The sequence below is a fragment of the Gekko japonicus genome, unplaced genomic scaffold (genome assembly GCF_001447785.1).
Source record: "Gekko japonicus isolate JY-2015 unplaced genomic scaffold, Gekko_japonicus_V1.1 scaffold14, whole genome shotgun sequence".
Classification (NCBI taxonomy): domain Eukaryota; kingdom Metazoa; phylum Chordata; class Lepidosauria; order Squamata; family Gekkonidae; genus Gekko; species Gekko japonicus.
Window position 1 is genome coordinate 274305 of NW_015176452.1, and position 22972 is coordinate 297276.

The window sequence follows — 22972 nt, forward strand, 5'->3', positions numbered from 1 at the left end:
TTTTTGGTAATCTGGAGATATGCGCTTATGCGCATAAGCACACAAGAAAACCCGTGGCTTTTGGTGTTCACACTTTGTTGCTACGGGATGGATGCGGGCTAATCGCACTTTCCAGGGTTTGATACCACTTTCACCAGGTATCTTTTAAACTTGGGAGTGAAGCGTTACAAGACGAGTTGAGTATGGCTGGGGAACGCTGGACAGATGTGCCTTTGTGAACGGCCCCTTTAATCTGGTTGTGGAACGTTTCTGAAATGTGCCTATATTGGGGCAAACTGCCAGTCTGAACTCAGCCCCTGTGTGTTCCCCCCATACATAAAGACCAACTTTGCTGGTCTTAAAGGTGCCGCTGGACCCAAATTTGTTCTAAAGGTCTCGGTTAGAGTTGTTAACAGGCAGCATAGCGGTCACAGAGTCCCTCAGTTTGAATCTATATTCACAGCCAGTTGAGCTGAACTGTTCTGGATTTATTATCAGGCATTTGTGTCGCTATCACCTGAGGCTCAGCACCAAAAGTCCATCTACCGAACACCTGCCAAATGGGTGGATTCAAGACAAATGCCAATTGTAGTAAAAAATACTTCCTCACTGCCATGCTTTCCTGTGTTGAAACAATGGGTTGTATGCCCTCTTGTGGTAAAATAGAAAACTAATTAGGACTCCAGCCAGGTGAGGTTAGCTGTTTGCTAACTCTTGCTTTAGGCAAATATCCTTTAAAGCCATGCTATTTGTTACATTGGAGGTCTGTGATTGAATCTCTCACTGGCTTGGGATTTGTTTTGTTTTCTAAGCTGAAATGCAAAAGTGGAGAGGCTACTGTGGTGTAATAGCTAGAATATTGGAGTACGATCTGGGAGACCCAGGTCTGAATCCCTACTGTTTCATGGGAGCTTGCTGGGTGTCCTTGGTCCATCAACATTCTTTCAGCCTGACCTACTTCACAGGGGTGTTGTGAAGATATAAGGAAGCCCCCATATGCTGCTGACCTCCATGGAGCAAGGGCAGGATAAAAATGTTTGAGACTGAGGCTACAGATTTGTGTGCTTTTTCTCATCAAAACCACACACACACACTCCAGGCAAATAGAAGTTGGGAGCATTTTTGTCACTTAAAGAGTTAATGATTCCCCACCACCACCACTATTAGCAAATTCTCAAGCCCGTTAAAACAGTAACAGCAAAAAAGTTGGAAGATCCAGTTACCAGTCTCCACTGTAATGTGTAGTTGGGCCCCAAATAGAAGCATCCTTTTACTAGCATCCGTCCTTTCTAGCAGGCAGTTTAACAGAGGCATCTCCCTTATAAATAAAAGCTGAATGGTGGTGGCACTTCTCTAGAACATTCCACACCCTCCAAAATAAGTTCGCTCTCTGATCTGTCATTCAGAGGGTCTCCCTATCCACTGGCTGCTTTGCCTGAGTCCTGCCTCCAACATTCTAAACAGTTTGCTCTTCCTCCCTGGCCCCCATAGCCAGTCAAAACACAGAGGTTATTTGCATATGCAGCCTCATTGGCCTCTGCTTCGGAACACAGAGGTTGTTTGCATATGCAACTTGATTGGCTTTCGCCTCTAACATTCTAAACAGTTTTGCTGTTCTGAGGTAAAATGTGTCCGATCACCAGGTGAGGGCTGGAGATCACTCAGAATTACAACTGCTTTCCAAATGGCAGAGATCAATCAGTTCCCCTGGAGAAAATGGTGGGCTCTGTATCCTTATATGCTGCTGAGGTGGCCCCCGTATGACAGCCAATGTGATGTAGCAGTCAGGGCTTCAGAGCACTGGAGAGGCTGCAGGTGTGTGGGGGGTGGAAAGCTGAAGAGTGAGGGGGAAATAAAGGTAGGTTGATGATTGGCTGGGAAGAAGATAGCGTTGCCAACTCCAGGTGGGAAATTCCTGGAGATGTGAGGGATGGAGCCTGGAGAGGGTGAGGTTTCAGGAGGCGTGGGACCTTGAACAGGTACAAAGCCATAGACTCCACCCTCCAAACCAACTATTCTCTTCTGGGGAGCCATCATTGCCAATCTCCAGGTGAGGGCTGGAGATCACTCAAAATTACAACTGTTCTTTAGGTAGCAGAGATCAGTTCCTCTGGAGGAAATGGTGGGCTCAGTGTCATTTAGGGCTGCCAAGTGGGGGCAGGGGGCGGGTAAACCCCCACTTTGGAGGCCCGATTTCCACCGCTGCGGAATTGGGTCCTGGGGGGAACTCCACCCCCCGAAGCGCAGCATGGCTATGTCACCAGAGGTGACGCAACCACATCAATCACGTTGGGGGCATGGCCCCGATAGTCGGAGGGAAAACTCTATGGTTTTCCCTCCGACGATCAGGGCCACGCCCTCAACGTGATCGACGTCGCGCATCACTTCTGGTAACATACTGGCGGCGCGCGCACGTCCACCTACGGCTCCCAGAGCCCAGCAAGGCTCCCCCGCCACCAAGGTAGATAGACTTGGCAACCCTAGTGTCATTATACCCTGCTGAGGTCGCCACAGCAAATTGACCCTGAGTGTCCAAGGTCGGGGCACCTCGCCCAGAGCCTCTTTCTAGAGGCTGTTGTATTTATTTCCACAAAGGGCCTTTTTCCTAGTAAATCATATTTCACAAGTGGCTGTGAGTGTCAGGCCAGTTTTGGTTGGTATTTCAATAATTTTTTCCAGTGTTTTGCTACTCTTGAATTTATATTTGCCTCACCCTGAAAAGGGCAGCTAATCTGTTGATTTCCAAGGGGCAGATCACATGCCTCCCCTTTCCCCAACTTGGCATTTGTTCATTGAAGTCACTGTAAATTGGGCACAAGCTGAGCCCAAAAGCATTTTCCCTTCTTGGTTTGCCTTGTAAAACTGGCAAGAGTTGATTTAATGGCTGTCAAAAGACAACTGGGCTCTCCCAGGAAGCTTCCATCCATTTCACGCCTTGATTGGTTGGTGGGAGGGAGGTTATTGGAATCTGGGAGGCTCTTTGAAGTGGCTGAATTCCGACCAATTGCTGTCAGTTCAATAATTCCAGAGGCGTAGCAATGATAATCGCAGCAAAAATAAACAGTGGTTACACCTCAAAAGACTAGTACATTTTTATTATAGCAAAAGCATTTTTATTATAGCAAAATGCAAATCAGTTTGCTAATAGAGGGACTGGCTGTGAAGAAGACACTGAATCTCACTACTATCTTCTAGTTCAGTGAAGATCAGCAGGTACTGCCCAGGTGCTCATACCCTCCCTGTTACAATAGGCATGTGCTTTTTTCCCGTTATTAAATGGGGGGGGGAGCACTCTCAGGCATTACTTTAGGGTCCCCTTCCTTCAAGTAAGTTCTTGTACATTTTTTTAATTTCTGAAGGCGGGAGGAGCAAGAAGGTGGCAAACGGACTGCAGCCATATGAGGTAAGAAAGATGCTTTCAAGATCTATCAGTGGGTATGTATTGCATTTGAAGGGGGCAAAGCATGCCCATGGAGGGGTTACATCAGGACTGGAAAGAGATGGGTGTTTGGGGTGGGTTGTCAGTGGCAAGTATATTGTATTGGGGTTAGAATTCTGTATGGACAGGCGTGTTTTGAGCACATACTCCATGATCACTTAGCACGTTTAAATTTGCCACATTTTCTGCATTCTTTCTTGTATGCACAAGAATTTAGGCGATGACTGATGCAATTACTGGTGTAATATAGTTGCTAAGAAACTGAGTTACAAATCAGGAACTCCTTGGCTGGATTTTCAGCTCTGCCATGAACTCACTGGGTGGCCTTGGAAAAGCCACTATTTCCCAGCTTCAGTACTCCCCTGCCCAGCCAGTGTGCAAATGTGGGATTTAGCAGTGTGGATCTACCTTTCTAAGGATCACAAGAGAATCTGTTGGTACGAAATCACTAATAATTCTTGCAAGAATTGTGCTAATAATGACGATAATGATTTGCACATTGCCACTTCTTCATACCTCTGCGGCACTTCTTTCTGTCTGGGTCTTTTGTTATGGTTGGAGTGTTCAGCTTTTTAAGAACTTCTGCAAATTTGTTTCTCTGCTTAAATGCTTTGTAGTCTCTTCCTCTCCCCTGCTTATGCAGGGTCTGATTAGGGTTGCCAACTTTGGGTTGGGAGATTCTTGGAGATTTGGGGGTGGAGCCTGGAGAGGGTGGAGTCTGGGGAGGAGAGGGAGCTCAGCGGGGATATGATGCCACAGCAGAGCCGCCCTCCAAAACTGCCCTTTTCTCCAAGGGGAATTGATCTCTGGAGTGTGGAGATCAGCTGTAATCCCGGGAGAACTCCATGCCTCACCTGGAGGATGGCAACCCTCTTTCTAATACATATACCAGGGTTAAATCAGACTCTCTCAGTCCAACTTCGCGCTGAATATTATATGATCTTTAATGAGTGGTTCACATCATTCTCCAAATTCTAACATTTGTTTGTACTAAAAACTTTAAATTTATTCACAAGTGGTTCTGTGTTTTAGTCTGACTTCTGCTGAAGAATTTGTGCTGTTTGTATGCAAGTCTATTTAAAATTTTTACAGTATATTAATTTATTTAACCAAATCTTGGATCTTTTTGCCTTACTTGCCTTGTCATCAAACTGAAAAGTACTGTATTTAATCTCTTCCTTGCTTCTTTACCTGGCATGTGAAAAAACAGTGCTTGGCTGAGGTTTCTGTCCGCTGTACTTATAGTGTGGCACAACACAACTTCATTTCCACCTTCTCGAGATGTTTTCTTGCTGGTTCTTTTTTCTTTTCTTTTCTTACATTCAGTTTTTCTAACACCATGGATCCTGAGGAATGAAACATTTAAATTACACCTGGTTTCAAAATCTGGCTGCTGTCTTTAATTTCATTTCTCTCTTGGTGTTCCCAAAGACTGCAGATGGCAGGGGCTGTGGGCCCTTGGTTTTGCTTGCAAGGCTTCTGAGAAGGTTTGGACACTAAGGTACTTGTGACTGCATCAACCCATAGTGATACAAGGAAATTTTAGATATAGAGAGCAATACTTTCTTTAAAGGTGTGAGATTATACTAGGAACCAACATGTTTGGGGAGTAGGTACATGGATGAAAATAGATTTTTTGGAGAATACCTGTGGTATCAGTTGACTCAGTTTTCAGCAGAAAACAATTCAAGGAGGCAAATGCTAGCTGTTTTAAAGGTGCTAAAATAGGGTTGCCAGCTTCCAGGTGGGGCTGAAGATCTCACAGAATTAAAGCTGATCTCCAGATAACAGAGATGGCTGCTTTCAAGCATGGACACTATGGTGTTATACCCTGCCCTCTGACGGCTCCATCCCAAAATCTCCAGGAATTTCCTAACTCAGATCTGGCAACTCTATGCTCAAAACCCATGGCTAGGTTTGAATTCATGACATCCACAGTTTATTGCTGTCCAGTCCTCAGGAGAGATATAGCATTTGTGGAAATTTTGAAGCCATGAGAAAAATATGTCCTGTTTTAGAAACAGAATTTTTGGGAAAAAAGTGAAATATATACAGTACTTACTTATCAAGACTAAAATTATTTTACTGATTTAAAAAATAAAAAATGCATCATTTAAAATTTTACCATATAAATTGTACTAGAAGTATAAATGCCTTTGTTTCCTACAAGCAAAATTGCAAATGTATCCAGCACTAACAGGGCAATCCTAGCATGTCTACTCAGAATCCTACTGAAGTAGGACTTACTCCCAGGAAACATTTCTTAGGATTGCACTGCTGGATCTGAGCCATTCTTTTTGCAGATCTGGCTGTGTTGTTTCTATCTTGTTTGATTGATTTTTATGTGTTTGCAACTTGTTGCTTTGTTAGCCAGCTTGAACAGAGGGGGGGGGGGGAGATGCAAATTGCTGAACCCTGTGCTTTCTTAGCACATATGTCTTAGGTTTTGCCATATGAAAAGTAGGAGAAAAACAAGAGTTAAAAATAGAGAAAACAGATTTTGTAGTAAACAAGATGTGGGTAATTTGTACAGAAATACCTCATACATTTTTAGTTGCAATAGGACTGGGCAGCATCTTTGGATATCAAATTAAACTTTATAAATTTAAAAACACCAAATTCTTCAATAGTATATTATAACTGAACACACTATTTCATATTGTTAACAAGATTAGTCATGTGTAAATAATAACCCCTTGCAAATATTATATATGCCTACAGTATACAAAGGAAGTATCATAATGTAATGCTGTGGATTTTCTTACATATATAAAAATCTGTGTGGAAACAGGACCAGCCCTAGGATACATAGTGCCCTGGGTGAAGAGTGCCTTTGGTGCCCTGCTCCCTTGGTCAACTTTGTAGCATTGCCAAGTTGCGTGCCTTGTGCAAGATTGCAAAATCTAGTAGTGTTACAGGCCCTACAATGCCTCTCAGACTTTCCCAGCAATATCAGTGGAAAAAGTTTCAGAACAAGCTATCTACCCTCTGCTGCTTTTCTTTCATTGCTCGTTTCCTTCCTTTCAGTTGTAGGATCCCAATGAAGCTTCCCAGGTTCTAGCTGCTGCCTCTGCCACCTCCACTACTACTACTACTACTACTACTACTACTACTACTACTACTACTACTACTACTACTACTACTACTACTACTACTACTACTACTACTACTACTACTACTACTACTACTACTACTACTACTACTACTACTACTACTACTACTACTACTACTACTACTACTACTACTACTACTACTACTACTACTACTACTACTACTACTACTACTACTACTACTACTACTACTACTACTACTACTACTACTACTACTACTCCAGGTTACCAGCTATCTAGAATGGGCCTGGAATATCCAGGAAACGACTGAAAGCAGTCCTTCTGGAAAACTGAATATTGTTACACTACAGGAATGTCCAACATTACACAAAGTTGGGAAAGTGTAGGAATAGCTTCAGTCAGAAGTAACACCCCTACTGTAGTGAAATGTGAACCTCTGCTAGGCCCAAGGAAGAGGGGAAGAGCAGAAACCAAACAGGAAGAGTAGAAACCTAACAAGAAGAGGGGCGAGCAGAAACCAAACAGGAAAGGAACCATGAGGGAAGCTGTTTTATTTGTATATTTGCAATAAATGGTTATTGATAAATCACAGAGTCTCTTCTGTTAATCTGACACCTATTCCCAATGGAAAAGATGTGATGGAACAACCTGTTACTGCTCAAAACGTTTTGAAAATTATCAAATCCCTCAAAAATAATAAAACTCCTGGTAGGGATGGTTATCCCCCTGAATTCTGTAAAAAATATGCTCACATTCTGGCTTCCCTTTTATCTGATACTTGTAACTTTATTTTAGAAAATGGTAAAATGCCGGATACTTGGTCTGACTCTAGCATCATCGTTCTGCTGAAAAAAGGGAAGGATCTAACTAATCCCTCATCCTACAGGCCCATTGCTCTTTTCAACTAGGATAGTAAAATTTTCACAGCAGTTCTGGTGGCCAGGATGAATTCTTTTATCATGGAATATATACACCTTGATCAGTCAGGGTTTATACCAACTAGAGATATGGCGGAAAACATTAGTAAATCTTTAAAATTATTAATCATTGTCAGGGGTCGTTTCGTAGAAAAAGAGCTAGGGGAACTCATTAGCATAACTCATTAGCATATGCCACACCCCCTGACACCACCGGAAGTGTGTCATAAGGCCACACCCCCTGACATCACTGGATGTGTGTCATAAGGCCACACACCCCGCCCCCAACGGTCCCGGTCGCCGGCGGCGGCCTTGCAGCTCCACTGCCGAGCCCCATGAGGGGCCCGGCGGTGGACCTGCAAGGCCGGCGGGAGTGCAAGGAAGCCCCGCAAAGGCCCTCCCTGGCCCCAGGCACACAGGGGTGGGGAGAGGCAGGGAGGAAGCAACTTACCCTCCCTCTTCTCCTGCCTCCTCCTGGCTGAATAAGGGCTGGAAGCGGGGCGGCCGGAAGCAGGGGGCGGTGCTTCGTCATGTGCCCCGCCCCCGTACCTCACCCGGGGGAACTGCGTTCCCCCGCGATCCCCCCCGAAATGACCTCTGATCATTGTAATATTTTTCAGAAGGAAGCTTTGATTTTATCTTTGGACTTCAAAAAAGCTTTCAACAGAGTGGAAATCATATATTTGCAATCACTCTTACAATGTATGGGCTTTGGAAGCAAATTTCAAAATGCAATTCACTCTTTACATGCTGCCCCTAAGGCTCAGATTAAGATCAATGGTGAAGTATCAGAAGACTTTCCTCTTTCTCAAGGCACTCATCAGGGGTGCCCTCTCCCCCCCTTATTTTTTGCCATAGCGATTGAACCCCTGGCCAATATAATCCGTCTTAATCACAACATCAAAGGTGTACAGATTAATGACATCGTTTACAAATTAAGTTTATTTGCGGATGTTATTGTTGTTTATTTCACAGATCCTAAATAATCTTTGCCAACACTTGAAACGGTTCTCCAGGAATTGAGCCAAGTTTCTGGTCTCAGAGTTAACCATCAAAAGAGTGATCTATACCCTTTGAACCTTTCTACTGATTCTAGTAACTATGTTAAGCTAAACTTCTCCTATCAATGGATCACTAAATATTGGGTTACTCTTGGTATTTAGATTCCCCCTAATCTTGACAATCTCCTCAAAGTTAACCATCTCGACCTGATTCAATCTCTGACCAAACAAATGAAGGATTGGCACAACCTACCTTTCTTGGTTTGATACAATTTACTTACTCAAAGGCATGCTTTTCCCCAAACTGTTATTTTATTTTAGGACCCTACCTCTTAATATTCCCTACAATATATTGCACTTCTGGCAAATTGTTTTTCAGGAGTTTATCTGGGGATATAAGAAACCCCATGTTAGTTTTAAAATTTTATGCAGACCTCCCAAACTGGGCAGTCTAAATGTTCCAGATGTATTAAAATACTATGTTGCTTCACATCTTCACAGCATTGTTTCTGTGCTAAACACAAATTTAACTCTTGATTGGAAAAGCATTGCACAATCCTATACCCCACACAGACTTCTACATGAATCAATTTGGAACTCTAGATCTGAAAGGCCACTCCTAATTAAATCTAATCCCTTTTTATTGAGTGATCTCGCGATTTGGGATCATTACAGATCTCAACTAGTTCTCCTTTAGCTACCTTTCTGGGCCAGAGTTGGTTCAAGCCAGGTGAATCTCCTTCTGAATTCTTGATTTGGAGACAGAATCACTTAACCCATCTGGTAGACGTCTCAAAAAATGGTCACATTTTGAGCAAATCGGCATTAGAAAAAAATATTACTGCCAACTTCCCTTAGTACCAAAATCTACAAGTCAAACATCTCATAGAAAGTGTCTCTCCGTTCTCGCCTTACTGATTTTGAAATGCTATTGAAAACTTATTCCTTAAACACCAAATGTTTGATATCAAAACTTTACAATATCTCACATTGTTTGGGGAAACAACAACTTTTTTCTTATCAGAAGGCATGGAATCTTGATTGCAAACTTCACTTCTCTGAATCACAATGGTCTGAAATTTGGCTCTCAAATATCTATTCTACAAACATAATAAATATTAAGCAAATTTCTTTTATGTTACTAACTCGCTGGTACTTGACTCCTGTCAAACTACATCATGTAAACCCTAACATACAGCCATATTGTTGGAAGCAATGCAATCAGATGGGTTCGTATATTCATTCCTGGTGGGAATGTCCCTTCGTTCAAGAATACTGGTTTAAGATTATTCGGCAAATTAAACTCATTACTACTTACGAAGTGCCAATGCTTCCTGAAACCATCCTTCTTTATCTTTGGCATGACTATGATATTCCTAAATGCAGAATGGATCTGATCTCTGTTCTTTTGACAGCAGCAAAGTTACTGTTAGTTTCACGGTGGAAGGATAAGCAAGCTCCTACAGTTACCCAGTGGATCAAGAGATTATGGGACTTCTTTATAATGGCCAAAATTTCTGATCAAATTCTTCTTTCGGAATCACCGACTTATAACTCAAATTTTGCAGAACAATGGTCTCCTGTCTTATCTCAACAATAGGAAAGATCCTAAAATTAAATATTACAATTTGTTTGCTTATTTTTAACTTCTACTTTGGCCAAATCTTATTGGCTGTAGTTTTCCTTTACAGTACTATGCTTCATTGTATACCATCTGGATTATTTTAATATATTATTCTTTTTACACATTGCTGTTCTTATATCATGTTTTTGTTTTATACTCTGTATAGTTTTAGTGTTGGTTTATGTCAAGTTCATGTTATGAACTTGTTTCTCTTGTTACCAGTTGAAAATGTCAATAAAATGTAGTTTTAAAATAAAAGGAAGTGACGTTGCCCCCATTCCCCACTGAAACAGTGATGTTGCATGCAATGTGCCTGTGTCACTGGAAGTGATGTCAGCACATTGCCAACATCGGGGGCAATGCTCTGGATTTGGGGCAAAACTCTATGATAAGATCGGCAACAAACCATAGAGTTTTGCCCAAAAGCCAGAGTGTTACCCTCCGACATCACTGATGTACCAACATCACTTCCGGGTGCTGCAGGCATGTTGCATGTGACGTTGCTGTTGAGGGGTGATTCCCTCCCACCAGCCAGCTGGCTGGTGGTGAGCAGGTACCCACAAAATCAGAGGATCCCCCGCCCCCACCAGGCAAATGGCAACCCTATGCACTGAAGGAAGTAGGAGAGTTTTCTCAAGCAGATGCTGGTCTTTTCCATGAAACACAGTGTCTAGCAGGCCAGATGTTAGACTCCAAGTTCTTGATATCAGTTGCTGTATGGTGTGATATTCTGTTCTACGTGAATATTGTAAATAGGGTTATGCAGTGCCTTACAATGGATGTTATAACTGCTATCTCCCTCATGGATAAATGCATAGAGTTCATCATATTGTACCGGGAAAGTGATTATGCAGTGGTAATTATCATTGCAAAAGAACTCGCAGAAGCCCTTAATGCTGATACCGATTTCAAGGAGCCCCCACAAAAGTGCTGTGAGAAGAGGCAATTTGAATATGAGAGTCAGACTCATGATGAGAATTGCAATAGTTCTGAAGAAACCTTCAAACAGAAGCTCTTCACTCTTGTAGACTGTTTTTCAGTTGAAGAGAGATTTAAGCAGCTTGAGGGTCACAGGAAAATATGGGGATTTTTGTACAACCTGGAAAAGCAACTACAGGAGATACTGACCACCCCCTGTATGGATGTACACAGAGCCCTCAGTGATGGCGACAACTCCATCATCAATACTGCAGATCTTTGTTTAGAGCTGGGCCATCATCTCCAGCACACTCTACCTCCTAGAAAAGGCTTACCGAGAGATGCCGTGCAGTACATCCATGATACTCAAATAGTGCCTTCCCCAAATGTCTGGGTAGCACTATGAATACAGTGTAGTTTCTCAAAGCTGCAACTCATCAAAATGTACTTACAGTCTACCATGAGAGACTCATATCACTTGCTATCCTATCTGTTGAGAATGACATCGTTCATAACCTCGATCTTTCAACCACTTCCCTGGAGTTTGCACAAAACAAAGCTTGAAAAGCGCCATTCTGAGCAGTGGCAGTGGACTAGATAACAGAGCTATCACAATTTATTATAGTGACATACCCTATTGTAACAGAAGGTTTCAAAAGTGATTTACAACACAGGAATTGACGGTTTTACTTTCAGTATTTTTGTTTCCTTTTGTAGATGAAAATGGTGTTAAAAGTTATCAGATTTCCCAGCCATTCTGCCAGGTCATGAAAATGTGTAAATTAATTGCTACTTGTCATTTAGACATGGTCAGTTGATAGACACCCTCTGAGATGATCCCCTGCAGCTCATCCCGGAGCCCTGGTGCCCCTGCACCTCGGTGCTAGGCAGCTGCCCAGCTCACCAACCCCTTTGTGGAAGACTTCAGTAGGAGCATTCTGCACCATACCTCTTCTGACTACAAGTAGGGGGGCTATGTTTTTTAATGCTCCCCCAGTGTAAATTCTCTGCTTATAATAAAACGGCAAATCAGGATGAAGGTCAAGTCCAGTAGTACTATAAAGATCAAGAAGATTTCCAGGGTATAAGCTTTTGAAAGTCAAAGCTCCCTGTGTTATTTGATGAAGGGAGTTTTGACTCTCAAAAGCTTATACCCTGAAATCTTGTTGGTCTTTAAAGTGCTTGTTGGTCTTTAAAGTGCTTGGTCTTTAAAGTGCTACACTGGAGTTTAATCTTGCCAGTTTGGTGTAGTGGTTAAGTGTGCGGACTGTAATCTGGGAGAACCGGGTTTGATTCCCCACTCCTCCACTTGCACCTGCTGATGTGACCTTGGGTCAGTCACAAGCTCTGGCACAGCTGTCCTTGAAAAAGAGCAGTTTGTGTCAGAGTTCTCTCAGCCCCACCCACCTCACAGGGTGTCTGTTGTGGGGAGGGGAAGGGAAAGGAGTTTGTAAGCCGCTCTGAGACTCCAAGTGAAGGGCAGGGTATAAATCCAATCTCTTCTCTTCTTCTTCTTCTTCTCTTCTACTGCACACCAACACAGCTACACATCTGAAACTTTGCTTCCCACATTCAGAAGTCACTGTGTTGACAGACCTTTGAGAAGGAGCATGTGGGTTTTGGGGGGTGATTTGGAGTGATGGGTGGCCTGGGTGGTATTCTAATGCGGTTGGATGTGCTTCAGTCAAAGAGTATACTTTTGGTATCTGTTGCTGACTCAGTTATGGGAAGTACGGTTGAGCAGAGATTAATGATCCATTTGGTCTGACATTAAAACAGGTGCAGTGTTTGCCTGCCCTGATAGAAGCCTTGACATATCTCCTTGGTAATGCAAATAGACTCATGGCTGCACTTTGGTACTGGAGTTTTGTTTCCACTGCAATGGAGCATGTGAGTCAGGGTGAGTTTGGAAGACATAATGCTAAGTGTAGGCAGTCGACTTAGTCCTAAAAGCTTTCAGAGTGTATCTGGCTTCAGGCTATTTTCGTCACCTTGCCTTCACTTGGATACTCTTTTTTAAACAGGCCAGTGTCACAGTAAGGCATTGTGCTGGTATTTTTGCCAACACCGTTTGGAAGGAGTACCATTGCACAGATAGAGTAGTATACAGCACTGAACCAAGATATGGAGCTTTAGCTGATACTAAAACATTTCCACGCTGCATGTTTCTTCTCCATATAGATACCAGGCACAAATGTCTTCAGCTGCCCTTCTCCCTAGTTTGAACATCAGTAGTGGCTTCAGCAGAGTTTTTCTTGTGCATCTCCAACTCTTCACCCTCTTTTTCTTTTGTCTAAGACCCGGGGTGTTGAACTCATTTCAAGAGTCATTGGTTTGCTTGTGCAGGAGAGAGTGACTGAGTAAAAGGTGCTTTGGATCCAGGGCTATGTTGGGGCCAAATGGAAAGCATCGGAGGGCTGGACAGAGCAAAGAACTTTGACTTGGGAGAGATACTGTAAATTACAAACTGCTGTAAATTGTATGTATCCTGTATTTATACAGTCATGTATAATGAGCCAGTGTGGGGAAGTGGCTACAGTGACAAACTAGGGTGTAGGAGACCCAGGTTTGAGTCACCATTCTGCCATAGAAATTTGCTGGGTGACCTTGGGCCAGTCACACACTTTCATACTAATCTGCTTCACAGGGTTGTTGTGGGGATAAATTTTAAAACATGAACGATATTCACATTTAACAGTATTTCCAAGTATACACATTTCTCATTGCTGGCTAAGCGCCGTAACAATAAAATTCATAAAATTCATTCACATTTCTCCTTACACCTGTGTATGAAAGCTGTTACGTGTGAAATAGTGTTGCGAATTTACATTCCAGCAATTTTCTGGTTTTACTTTTGAATTACATATTCAGGGTTTGTTGCCCTGTGTCCCAGATGAGTAACTGGTTAGCTTGACTGTACACTATGTCCATCCTCTCACCCAGACAAACCTCAAGGCACTGCTATACAGCAGCCGACAGCAGTAGCAAACCAGCGTGTTCAGCCTGAACACTCAGGCCACTGTCTCTCCCTCTGGCTGCTGTGCTTTCTCTCCAATGAGAGGAAATGACTCACATTTATAAATGAGCAATGTGGTGACTTCCCCTCTTCACTTAATTTTAGTCACTAATTGCACAATTTACTAATCCCCTCTTTAAATCTCATTGTAACTGGAAACATAAGTGCTCTTGAGGAACAGTCAGACATAGTCTGAACCACTGGGAAGGGGACTGCCTTCCCCTGTCTTCCTTAAATTACAATCTGGGAAAGTGTCTGTGAAGCAAAGCAGTGGGTGAGATCATCTTTACTGGATGCTAGCTATGGCATCTTTTGAAAAGACGGCAGCCAAGGCAGGTATCAAAAAGAATTCACCTTCTTCTTGGCTGCCAATATGCAACTGAGTTCAAAGCAAGTCACAATGCACTGTTTGAGCTTCAGTTCCTCCTACTTTAAAATTGGCCATAAAGGGCTCTTTTTGTAGCAGGAACTCCTTTGCATATTAGGCGACACACCCCTAATGTAGCCAATCCCCCAAGAGCTTACAGAGCTCTTCTTACAGGGGCTACTGTAAGCTCTTGGAGGATTGGCTACATTAGGGGTGTGTCGCCAAATATGCAAATGAGTTCCTGCTACAAAAAGAGCCCCTTGAGGTGTGATGTACTTTCAAAGTGCAGTGCAAACTGTTTGCGATAAGGATTATATCTTCTTCATCTTCTCCCTTGGTCAACATAGTACTTGGGTGGGTCCTAACATGTATGTGTAAAGTGCCATCAAGTTGCAGTCCACTTATGATGACCCCATAGGGAAGGGGGGTATTGTATTGTATAGTTTATTACAGCATCAAGCCAGTAAATCAACAAAATCACACTGACTTTAGAAAACATACTGACTACAACAATAAAATAGCTAGAATAAATACAAAAGATATATAAAAATACATTAAAATAAAGTAGCAACAAATAGATATCACATAAAATATAGGTCAGCAGATCGGCTTAGAACTAAAAAGCGATTTAGCGGGCTTTTCGAATACAACAGCAAGTGGTAGCAAGGGCAGGAGTGTGAAACATAAGGCCCGGGGGCTGGAGCCAGCCCGTCTAGGGCTCTTATGTGGCCCACGAGCAACTTATGCAAGGGAGGGAGTGCTGGGGGGAGTGGGCAGAGCCACTCCATTGTGGCTTCAGCATGGCAGAACAACCTCGTCTGCAGCAGTCAAGCATCATGGGAGCATCTGCCCAGCACTGCACTGCTGCCTCTCCAGTCCACCTATGTGGGTTTTCCTCTTCACACACACCCCAGCCCATGGAGCCTTGCAGTGAGAATATACCAACTCGGAGCTTACTGGCTGCTGTTCTTTATACAGTTTATCTGCCATTACATTTTGTGGTACATGTGGCCCAGCCCGACAAAATGACTTTTATGTCGGATCCGACCCTCGTAACTAATGAGTTTGACACCTTTGCCACAGGGTTTTCAAGGCAAGAGATGTTCAAAGGAGGTATGCCATTGCCTGCCTCTTCATAGCAACCCTAGACTTCCTTGGTGGTCTCTCATTCAAGTACTAACAAGGGCCGACCCTGCTGAGATCTTATGAGATGGGGCTAGCCCGGACCATGCAGGTCAGAGTTGACTCTTAAGGAGGAAAGACTTAATGAAGAAAGACTCTTAAAGAGGAAAGACTGGAGGACTGAGAGCTGGGAGCATGTGTGTAGGTGGCTGCTAGTTTATGTACGCATAAAGGAGAGATTGTTGAACAAAGCAAAATCAATCACACTTGTGTGTGACATAGTGCTGCAAGCAGTGCCTGATGCATTTTAGACTGTAAACCTCACCAGAAGCATGTTTGAAGTTTATAATTTATTGGCCACTTTTATTGATGACTTTGTGATTTTAAGTTGTTGAGACTTCCAAGCATGTTCTGTGTGGAGAAGAGGGATTGGGACCCAGGGGTGGTCTTAGCCAATGGGCAACAGAGGCAGGGGGGAGTGGGTGTGGCAGTGATTGGCCAGGGCCCCAGAATCGTTAATATGGCCATATACTCAGTGCTGGCTTCTTATTGGCATGATGCTTTATTTGTGATATGCATGAGGCAAGTTCTTATGTTTGTGCTTCCCCTTACTGTTCTGCACAGCATTGAAACTGCAAACCAAAAAGTCAATAAACCATAGTTGGTGTGACATCTAAGCAGGTGCTTTAATACATTGCAGTTTGCACCTGGCTCACAAACCAGGACTTGAAACCACCATTTAATCCTCACATGAGCCAGAGGAGCTGATTTAGCAAACAAACTGCGGTGGTGGGATGTCTGAATGCTGACCAAATGTTTGCTGAAGCTTTTATCCGAGATCCCAGATTCTTCCCCAGAGAACCAGATGCTGTCCTGGTTCAGCTGATGGTCCGTCAACGGCAGGAAAGTTGCTGGTGCTTTGTGTGGAGAAAGCCATCGTCTGTTGTTACCCATGTTCTACACTCACGTAATCTCTACTTTTGGGACTCTTTTTCATAGGAGCAGGAAGATTCAGATCCGGAACATCCCCCCTCACCTACAGTGGGAGGTAAGTGGATAATTTTTAAAAATTATTTCCTGCCATCTCCTTCCTCAATAACTGTATTTGTACATACACACATGCACTAATATTATTTATGTATCAAACATCCATTCATTCCTTGTCCTACTGGGTCTCCACACTAACATTTTCTATGTCATTTATTTTTTTCTTTAAAACATTTCTGTGCTGCCTTTCCAGCCAAATAGAACTTGCAAGTCACTGTAGCTGTTCTTCTTTAGCAATAGGCTATGGAAAGTTGAGAGTGGAGCTTTCATCCATTGCCCTTTTTTGTATTGATTAGATGATATGTAGCCAGGGTGGATTTGATTTAAATCAAAGTTAAATCATGATTTAAATCACTGATAAGACTTGATTTAAATCATGGTTTTCTACATAAAGGCTCATTCTTGCTGGTTGTTTATAACCTTAATATTTACCACCCAGATGAAGATTTAATTTTTAGAATAATAACTTTTTAGATTAGTTTCACAGTTATATCAGAAAGTTAATGATTGTCTGGTTATTTATCATTTGAAAAAGATAATTATAAAACCACTGTGTAGAATCATAGAATGGAATCATAGAATCACAGAGTTGGAAGGGGCCATACAGGCCATCTAGTTAGGGTTGCCAAATGTGTTTTACCTGGCAGCGGGGGGCTCCCGGCTGGCGATCCCGATCCCCTCAAATGGCTGTGGCCCCGCCCCCAGCGTGCCCGGCGTCACATGTCACATCCGGCAGACGTGGACGCCGGGGTGGGGTTTCCCCCGGGGCCGGATTCCGCGGCGTCGGAAATCGGGCCTCCAAAGCGGGGGAAATCCGCCCCCCGGGGGGATTTGGCAGCCCTACATCTAGTCCAACCTCCTGCTCAATGCAGGATCAGCCTAGACCTAGAGCATCCCTGGCAAGTGTTTGTCCAGATGCTGCTTAAAGACTGCCAGTGAGGGGGAGCTCACCACCTAGCTCCTGTTTAATAGGTTAATGGTTCATATCTGGACAACTTTTCTGCTGTTCTTTATTGGAAGGCGAAAAATAATCATTAACAATAATAATAACCATTTAAATTGTTTTATTTAACTAAAACAGTAACATTATACAGCATTTGTGTTCTTGTATTTGTTAAACTTACAAAGATCTCAAGATAGTTCTAGAGTATTCTGCTCAAAGTTTCACTTTCTTTTGTACTCCTTGCTCCTCCCTCCTCACACTCAGCTCTCAACATCTCCTCCTTATCCAGCTCTATTCCACCCCAAACAGTCTTCTATTCATTGAACTCTTGAAATTTAGCGCCTTAGAGGTAAGGAGTTGATTCTGTGTACATACATTTGCAGAGGAACAGTAGGACTGAGGTCTGTTTCACATCAGCTTTGCACTCATTTGAAGTACCACTCCATTTTGACAGCTCTGCAATCCCCCCCGCCAAGTACTGTAGCCCCTCACAGCCTCACTTTGCCTCTCTTCTGTGGGATGCATGGGGAAAGTTCAGATTTATATGAGAGTAGCCCCATTGACTTCAGTACATTTACTCTTGTGTCAACCACGGGATGCTCTCAAACAGTAACTCTGAAGCAGAAAACCTTTCTGCTAACACAGTTTGCATGGGGGAAAGTGGGATAGGGAGTATGGTTGCCTATATCCATGACTTTTCAACCCCAAGAAACAGGAGAGGGGGGTTGGGGGGATTTGTCGCTCATAACAATTCCCCCTGGGGGCTCCCGAACCTGACAAAATGTTTGGCCCCAGAAATGTGCAAGTGGTGATTCACAACCCTGGGGCAAAGATCCGCTTATGTGCACATTTTAAAAATGGTGCACAGCCGGAAGTGTGCGATCTGACTTCCCAAATGGCTTGAGAGTGCGATGGATTGATTACACAACTAGAAGTGCAGGGTGAAAATACTGACATCTGTAAACACAGGGTGTAGCAGATGCTGTAGCAAAGTGGTCATGCAGGCACCTTGTTCTCCCATGGGAGATGAGAATTTAACCATCTGGTCACATCTCAAGCCACTAGACCCTAATGAGGGGACTTTACATGTGCAGTTTTATTTCAGAACTCCCACCCTTCACCCCAGAAATAAAATTCCTTTTACCACTACCCACAACAATGAATTTTGGAAAGATGCCTGAGTGGTCTCTTTGGAAATTAAACTGTTCTGTCTCTCAAAAGACTCTTCTTCAGTTTAACAATCCCCTGGCCACTGACACCAAATTAAACAGGAAATAAAAGATGCCGTAAGAATCTTGCTTGGTAGAGTGATTCAAATCCAGGTGGAGGTCCCCCTATCTTCACTTTGTACCTTTGTGAACAACAGTCAAGTTACACTTGTATGCAGATGCAGACAGACACCAAATTCATAACAAAGAAACTTTAACTTTACTTTTAGTCAGAGTCCTTGATTATGAAAAGGCAAAGCATTGACTGCAAAGTAACAACTGCAAAGGAAAAAAAAAGAGCAATAAATGCAATCTTTTCTCATTAGGTATAAAACTTTCCCCTCTGTGATGGCGAGTTAAGAGGTGGGCAGAATAATCTTAAAATCACCATTATTTGTCTTTGTTTCCCATTGATATATGTGAGAAACACATTTCCAGCAGAACTTTTTCTCCTACCAGATTTGAAGGCAATTATCAGGGATTCTGCATCTAATTGCAGGGACTGTCTTTGCCACAGTGCAGACTGAGAAAAGGGGCCCTAGTTTTATAGGCAGTAAAAAGCAAAACACATTTCTGGCTGTAATGTCTGTTTTCCATCTGATTTGGATGAAATTCTTAGGGACTGCATCCCTCACTCAAGTGATTTTACCTGCCAAATTCTAGGCAGGTAGCAGAAAAGGTCCTAGTTTTTATAAATGAAATTATTGCTTGCCAGGTGGGCAGAGATTTTTTGCATCCTCAGAAGGCAGACAGTAGTACAGAGTGGATACTGGGAGGTGTTGTTGCCCCCGAAATGATAGGCAGCATTACAGAGCAGGTATGGAGACCCCCATTTTGCATCCCAAGGTAGAGAGGTGGGCAGCAGAGCTGGCACTTAGGTACCCCAGGAAAGGCAGAGGCAACAGGCAGAATCACATGGCAGGGCGGGCCGCTTGTGTTTGGCCCCCTAGGAAGGGCAGTGAGTATGGCAGAGCAGTCACAGAGGCTTGCATTGTTCAGACAGTGAGGGTGCGAGTACTTAGTGGAAAACAAATACAGGAATAATAATGTAAACTGTATACACTCGGTGGCTGAGTATGTGTACACACTGCAAGTAATCACATTAAATCACAGGACTGTGATACTTACTCTAAGGTACAGCATGTTGACTGTAATCTTTAACAGAGATTGCCCTTTTAATTCCATTGAAGTCAATGGTCTTAGAAGGTTGTAACTCTTCTTAGGGTGGCGCTGTGACAGATTAGGGAATAGGGGGAACCTCACACTAGCTACAAGCCTGCACTCTCACAGATTAGCAAAGTTGACAAATGAAGCACGCCTTCCTTCTCAAAGAGAACAGAAGTAGGTTCTGGCAAAGAGATGCTTGAGGCAGTGCTGCACATGCAGAATCAGTCAAGCTCTCTCCCTTCCAGTGATGACTGGCAGAAACACTTTGGAAGAAAAGACTTCTGCCTTGAGGCTCAGGAAGAAAGGCGGATTATAAATAAAGTAAGTAAACAAACAAATTGTCAGGAGCAACCCCTTCTCTTGTAAGGCGTGTTTTAGTGTCCTGACTCCTCTTCTATCCCTTTGGATTTGAACTCAGCTTGAACTCCCCAAACCAGACAGCCAGATGCCAGGATAACAAATAGGAACCAGTGTTATTATTTTTCTTCTTCATTTTCACTACCAGACTGAAGTGGACTTTAATTTTCCCATGAATGACTAAACAGATTTGCAGCCCTTCTTTCTCCTTGCTGGGTACAAGAGCCTCAGAAATGACTGGATGTAGCTGTTGTTTTTCTTAGTCATCATTCCCACAAGTATGACAATGTGGCTCTGATTAGAAGACCTCATTTGCTGCTTCTGTACAGAAGTTCATATGCTAGGAAAGTCACCTGACTTCCTGCCGGTGAGTCAGTTCCTGCTTTCAGGTGTTGACTGAACAAGGCAGCTTTAAGTATTTAGTTCTGGGAAAGCGGCATCCTGTGCCACTTTGATTTTTCGGGGTGAGAAGAGTCACCATTTTAATGTTTCCTGCAAGTTTGTTGCTGTGGCTGTTAAGCAAGGCAGCTGTGGGAGGCATCTTTATAGGCTCCAAGGGTTGCATGGTACAGAGGAGTCTTGGTAGTCTTCTAGTGCAGTCTTTTGCTCTGAAGTAAGATTAACAACTGGCAAATGTGTCCATATAAATTACCCCAGTTGCAAAAGTGCATTGCATGCAATGGTATGTTCGTGCCAGAGTTGCATGTAGGGCAGGATACAATTTTACTATAACCTACCTGGGTGGATGACTTAAACAGTCTGTGTATTTCATGCAAGCTTCTTGTGGTATTCCAAATCGCCTGAGAATATGTTAAATTTGTGTGATTCTAATGCTGCCCTGTAGCTTCTCAGTCTCTTCATTTGAAGCATCTGTTGTTGGCCACTGCCAGAAAGGTGCTAGGTTAAAAAATAGAATAATTTTGTGCATATACCGTTTTATTTCTTGTATATTCTTGTTGTCAGTAAGAACTGTAACTCTGATTCTTGGTTTCTGGGAAAGATGAGAAATATAATCAACTAGTAGCAAAGCCCATTGTAAAAGGAATACAATGAGCGCTAGCAAGATTTCGGCCTCACCCTCCTCCTTGGCCGCGTTCTCGTCTATGGGGCCGGTCCTCGTCTGCACACAGCCCGCCCTGCCACCTGCAGCCATCTGCAGGTGGCGGCGATTGGTGCAGCATGGTTGGCCTTGGCCTCTTTACCCTGTGGTCGCCAGATCGTTGGGCCTGTCCGTCGCCTCGCAGCACACTGAGGACGAGAGGCTGGGCACCACTTCCATGGGCTTGCCGCCCGGCTGGCTCCCTGCACCCTGGCACAGCTGACGATGACCACTATGGCACCGCCATGTTCAGCCTCGGCCTCCGAAGCCTCCACTCGCCGGAGCATCAGAGGACAGCCCTCGCTAGAGGCGCCCACGTGGAACTCTCTGTGCCCGGGGAAGTGGCAGTGGGTGGCAGTTGACCCTCCTGCATCGGTCTGCCTCGTCTCTGGCAGGCTCGACTTTCAGACTTGTCTCCCTGTGACATTGAAGATATCTGTGGCCAGATGGCTGTGTCCCTCCCTCCCTGGCTACTTTCCCTCACTAAAAGCACAAGCCTTAATTGGCTAATGCTGCTGGCTTTCCATTGCTATGGGAGCTGTTTGTGGCCGGGAACTGAGGAGATCCATCCTGTTCACCAGCTCCCTCCAGACTGAGCCCAAGACATTGGCCACCAGCTCTGTGGGCAGGACTGAGGCAACACAGCAAGGCAATGCAGCCAGGGGATTAGCACACAGATCAGGGACCCAATTGATTTGGGAGCATGTGGAACGTTCAGGAAAGAGTCACCCCAAAACAGAATTATATATAAGGAGAGATGTCATTGGCCTAGCTGGGAATGTTAGCTAAGGGAAGAAATGGATAAAACTTCTTTGTTCTTTAGGTGAAATGAGCCCTAGTTTTATGCTTACAACTGGATCATCCCCTCAGCAAATGCTGCTGTCCCTTTAGAAAGTCGACACCAAACCACCTTGTTTGTGAAGCTCCTGAAGGAGCCAGTTTTCCATGCTTGCTACTAGTCCATCTGTTTCAGAGCCTATTTATTTTTATTATAGATTCAGTTGCCTGATCTCCACTTTTTCTGTCCACCCATTCACACCAAGGATTTGTGCCTTCTCCCATTCTTAATCACTAGGAAATCCTCCCAGTATCTTCTCTCATGCTGTGTGTTCTGATTTCTTTTTCAGGTGCTAGATGGCCTTTTAGCTCAGCATGGGACAGTAGAGAATGTGGAGCAAGGTAAGAAGCACTCCTAGAAGTTCGTTCTCATTCTGCTTTTTTATTAAACCATTTTAAGCCTTTCCTATAGCATAAACTGATTTTAATAACATCAAGTACTCCATAGAGTATGGATTCAGGCAGGTACCCATGTTGGTCTGAAGCAGCAGGACAAAGTTTGAGTTCAGTGGCACCTTTAAAACCAAGGTTTATTCTGGGTATAAGCTTTCGTGTGCGTGCACACGTGTGCATGCACACGAAAGCTTATAACCAGAATAAAACTTTGTTCGTCTTTAAGGTGCCACTGAACTCAAAAACTTTTTTCCACAGAGTATGTTATCATTATTCATATACAATGTCTCTGCCATTCTGTATGATAATCTGCCTCCGCATACTGTCTATTTTGTACTGGTAAGGGGTATTTGTATAGGGGAAAGTCCCCTTGAAGCACTGCAATGAAGTAATAAGCATCCTTAGACTACATACTTAACCCAGGATAATAACTGAAGAAAAACTGTCTTAAGGGATTCTTGATACCT

At 43.5% G+C, this 22972-nt stretch overlaps 1 protein-coding gene across 2 annotated transcripts in view; it reads left to right on the forward strand.

The window, feature by feature from the left end:
- Positions 1-22972, forward strand: part of IGF2BP2 (insulin like growth factor 2 mRNA binding protein 2) — a 122029-nt gene that overhangs the window by 60203 nt on the left and 38854 nt on the right. For both annotated transcript variants that reach the window (XM_015426853.1, XM_015426854.1), the window contains exons 3-4: positions 16454-16502; positions 22403-22454. In XM_015426853.1, coding sequence (XP_015282339.1) covers positions 16454-16502; positions 22403-22454 — 101 coding nt within the window. The remainder of the gene's footprint in view (positions 1-16453; positions 16503-22402; positions 22455-22972) is intronic.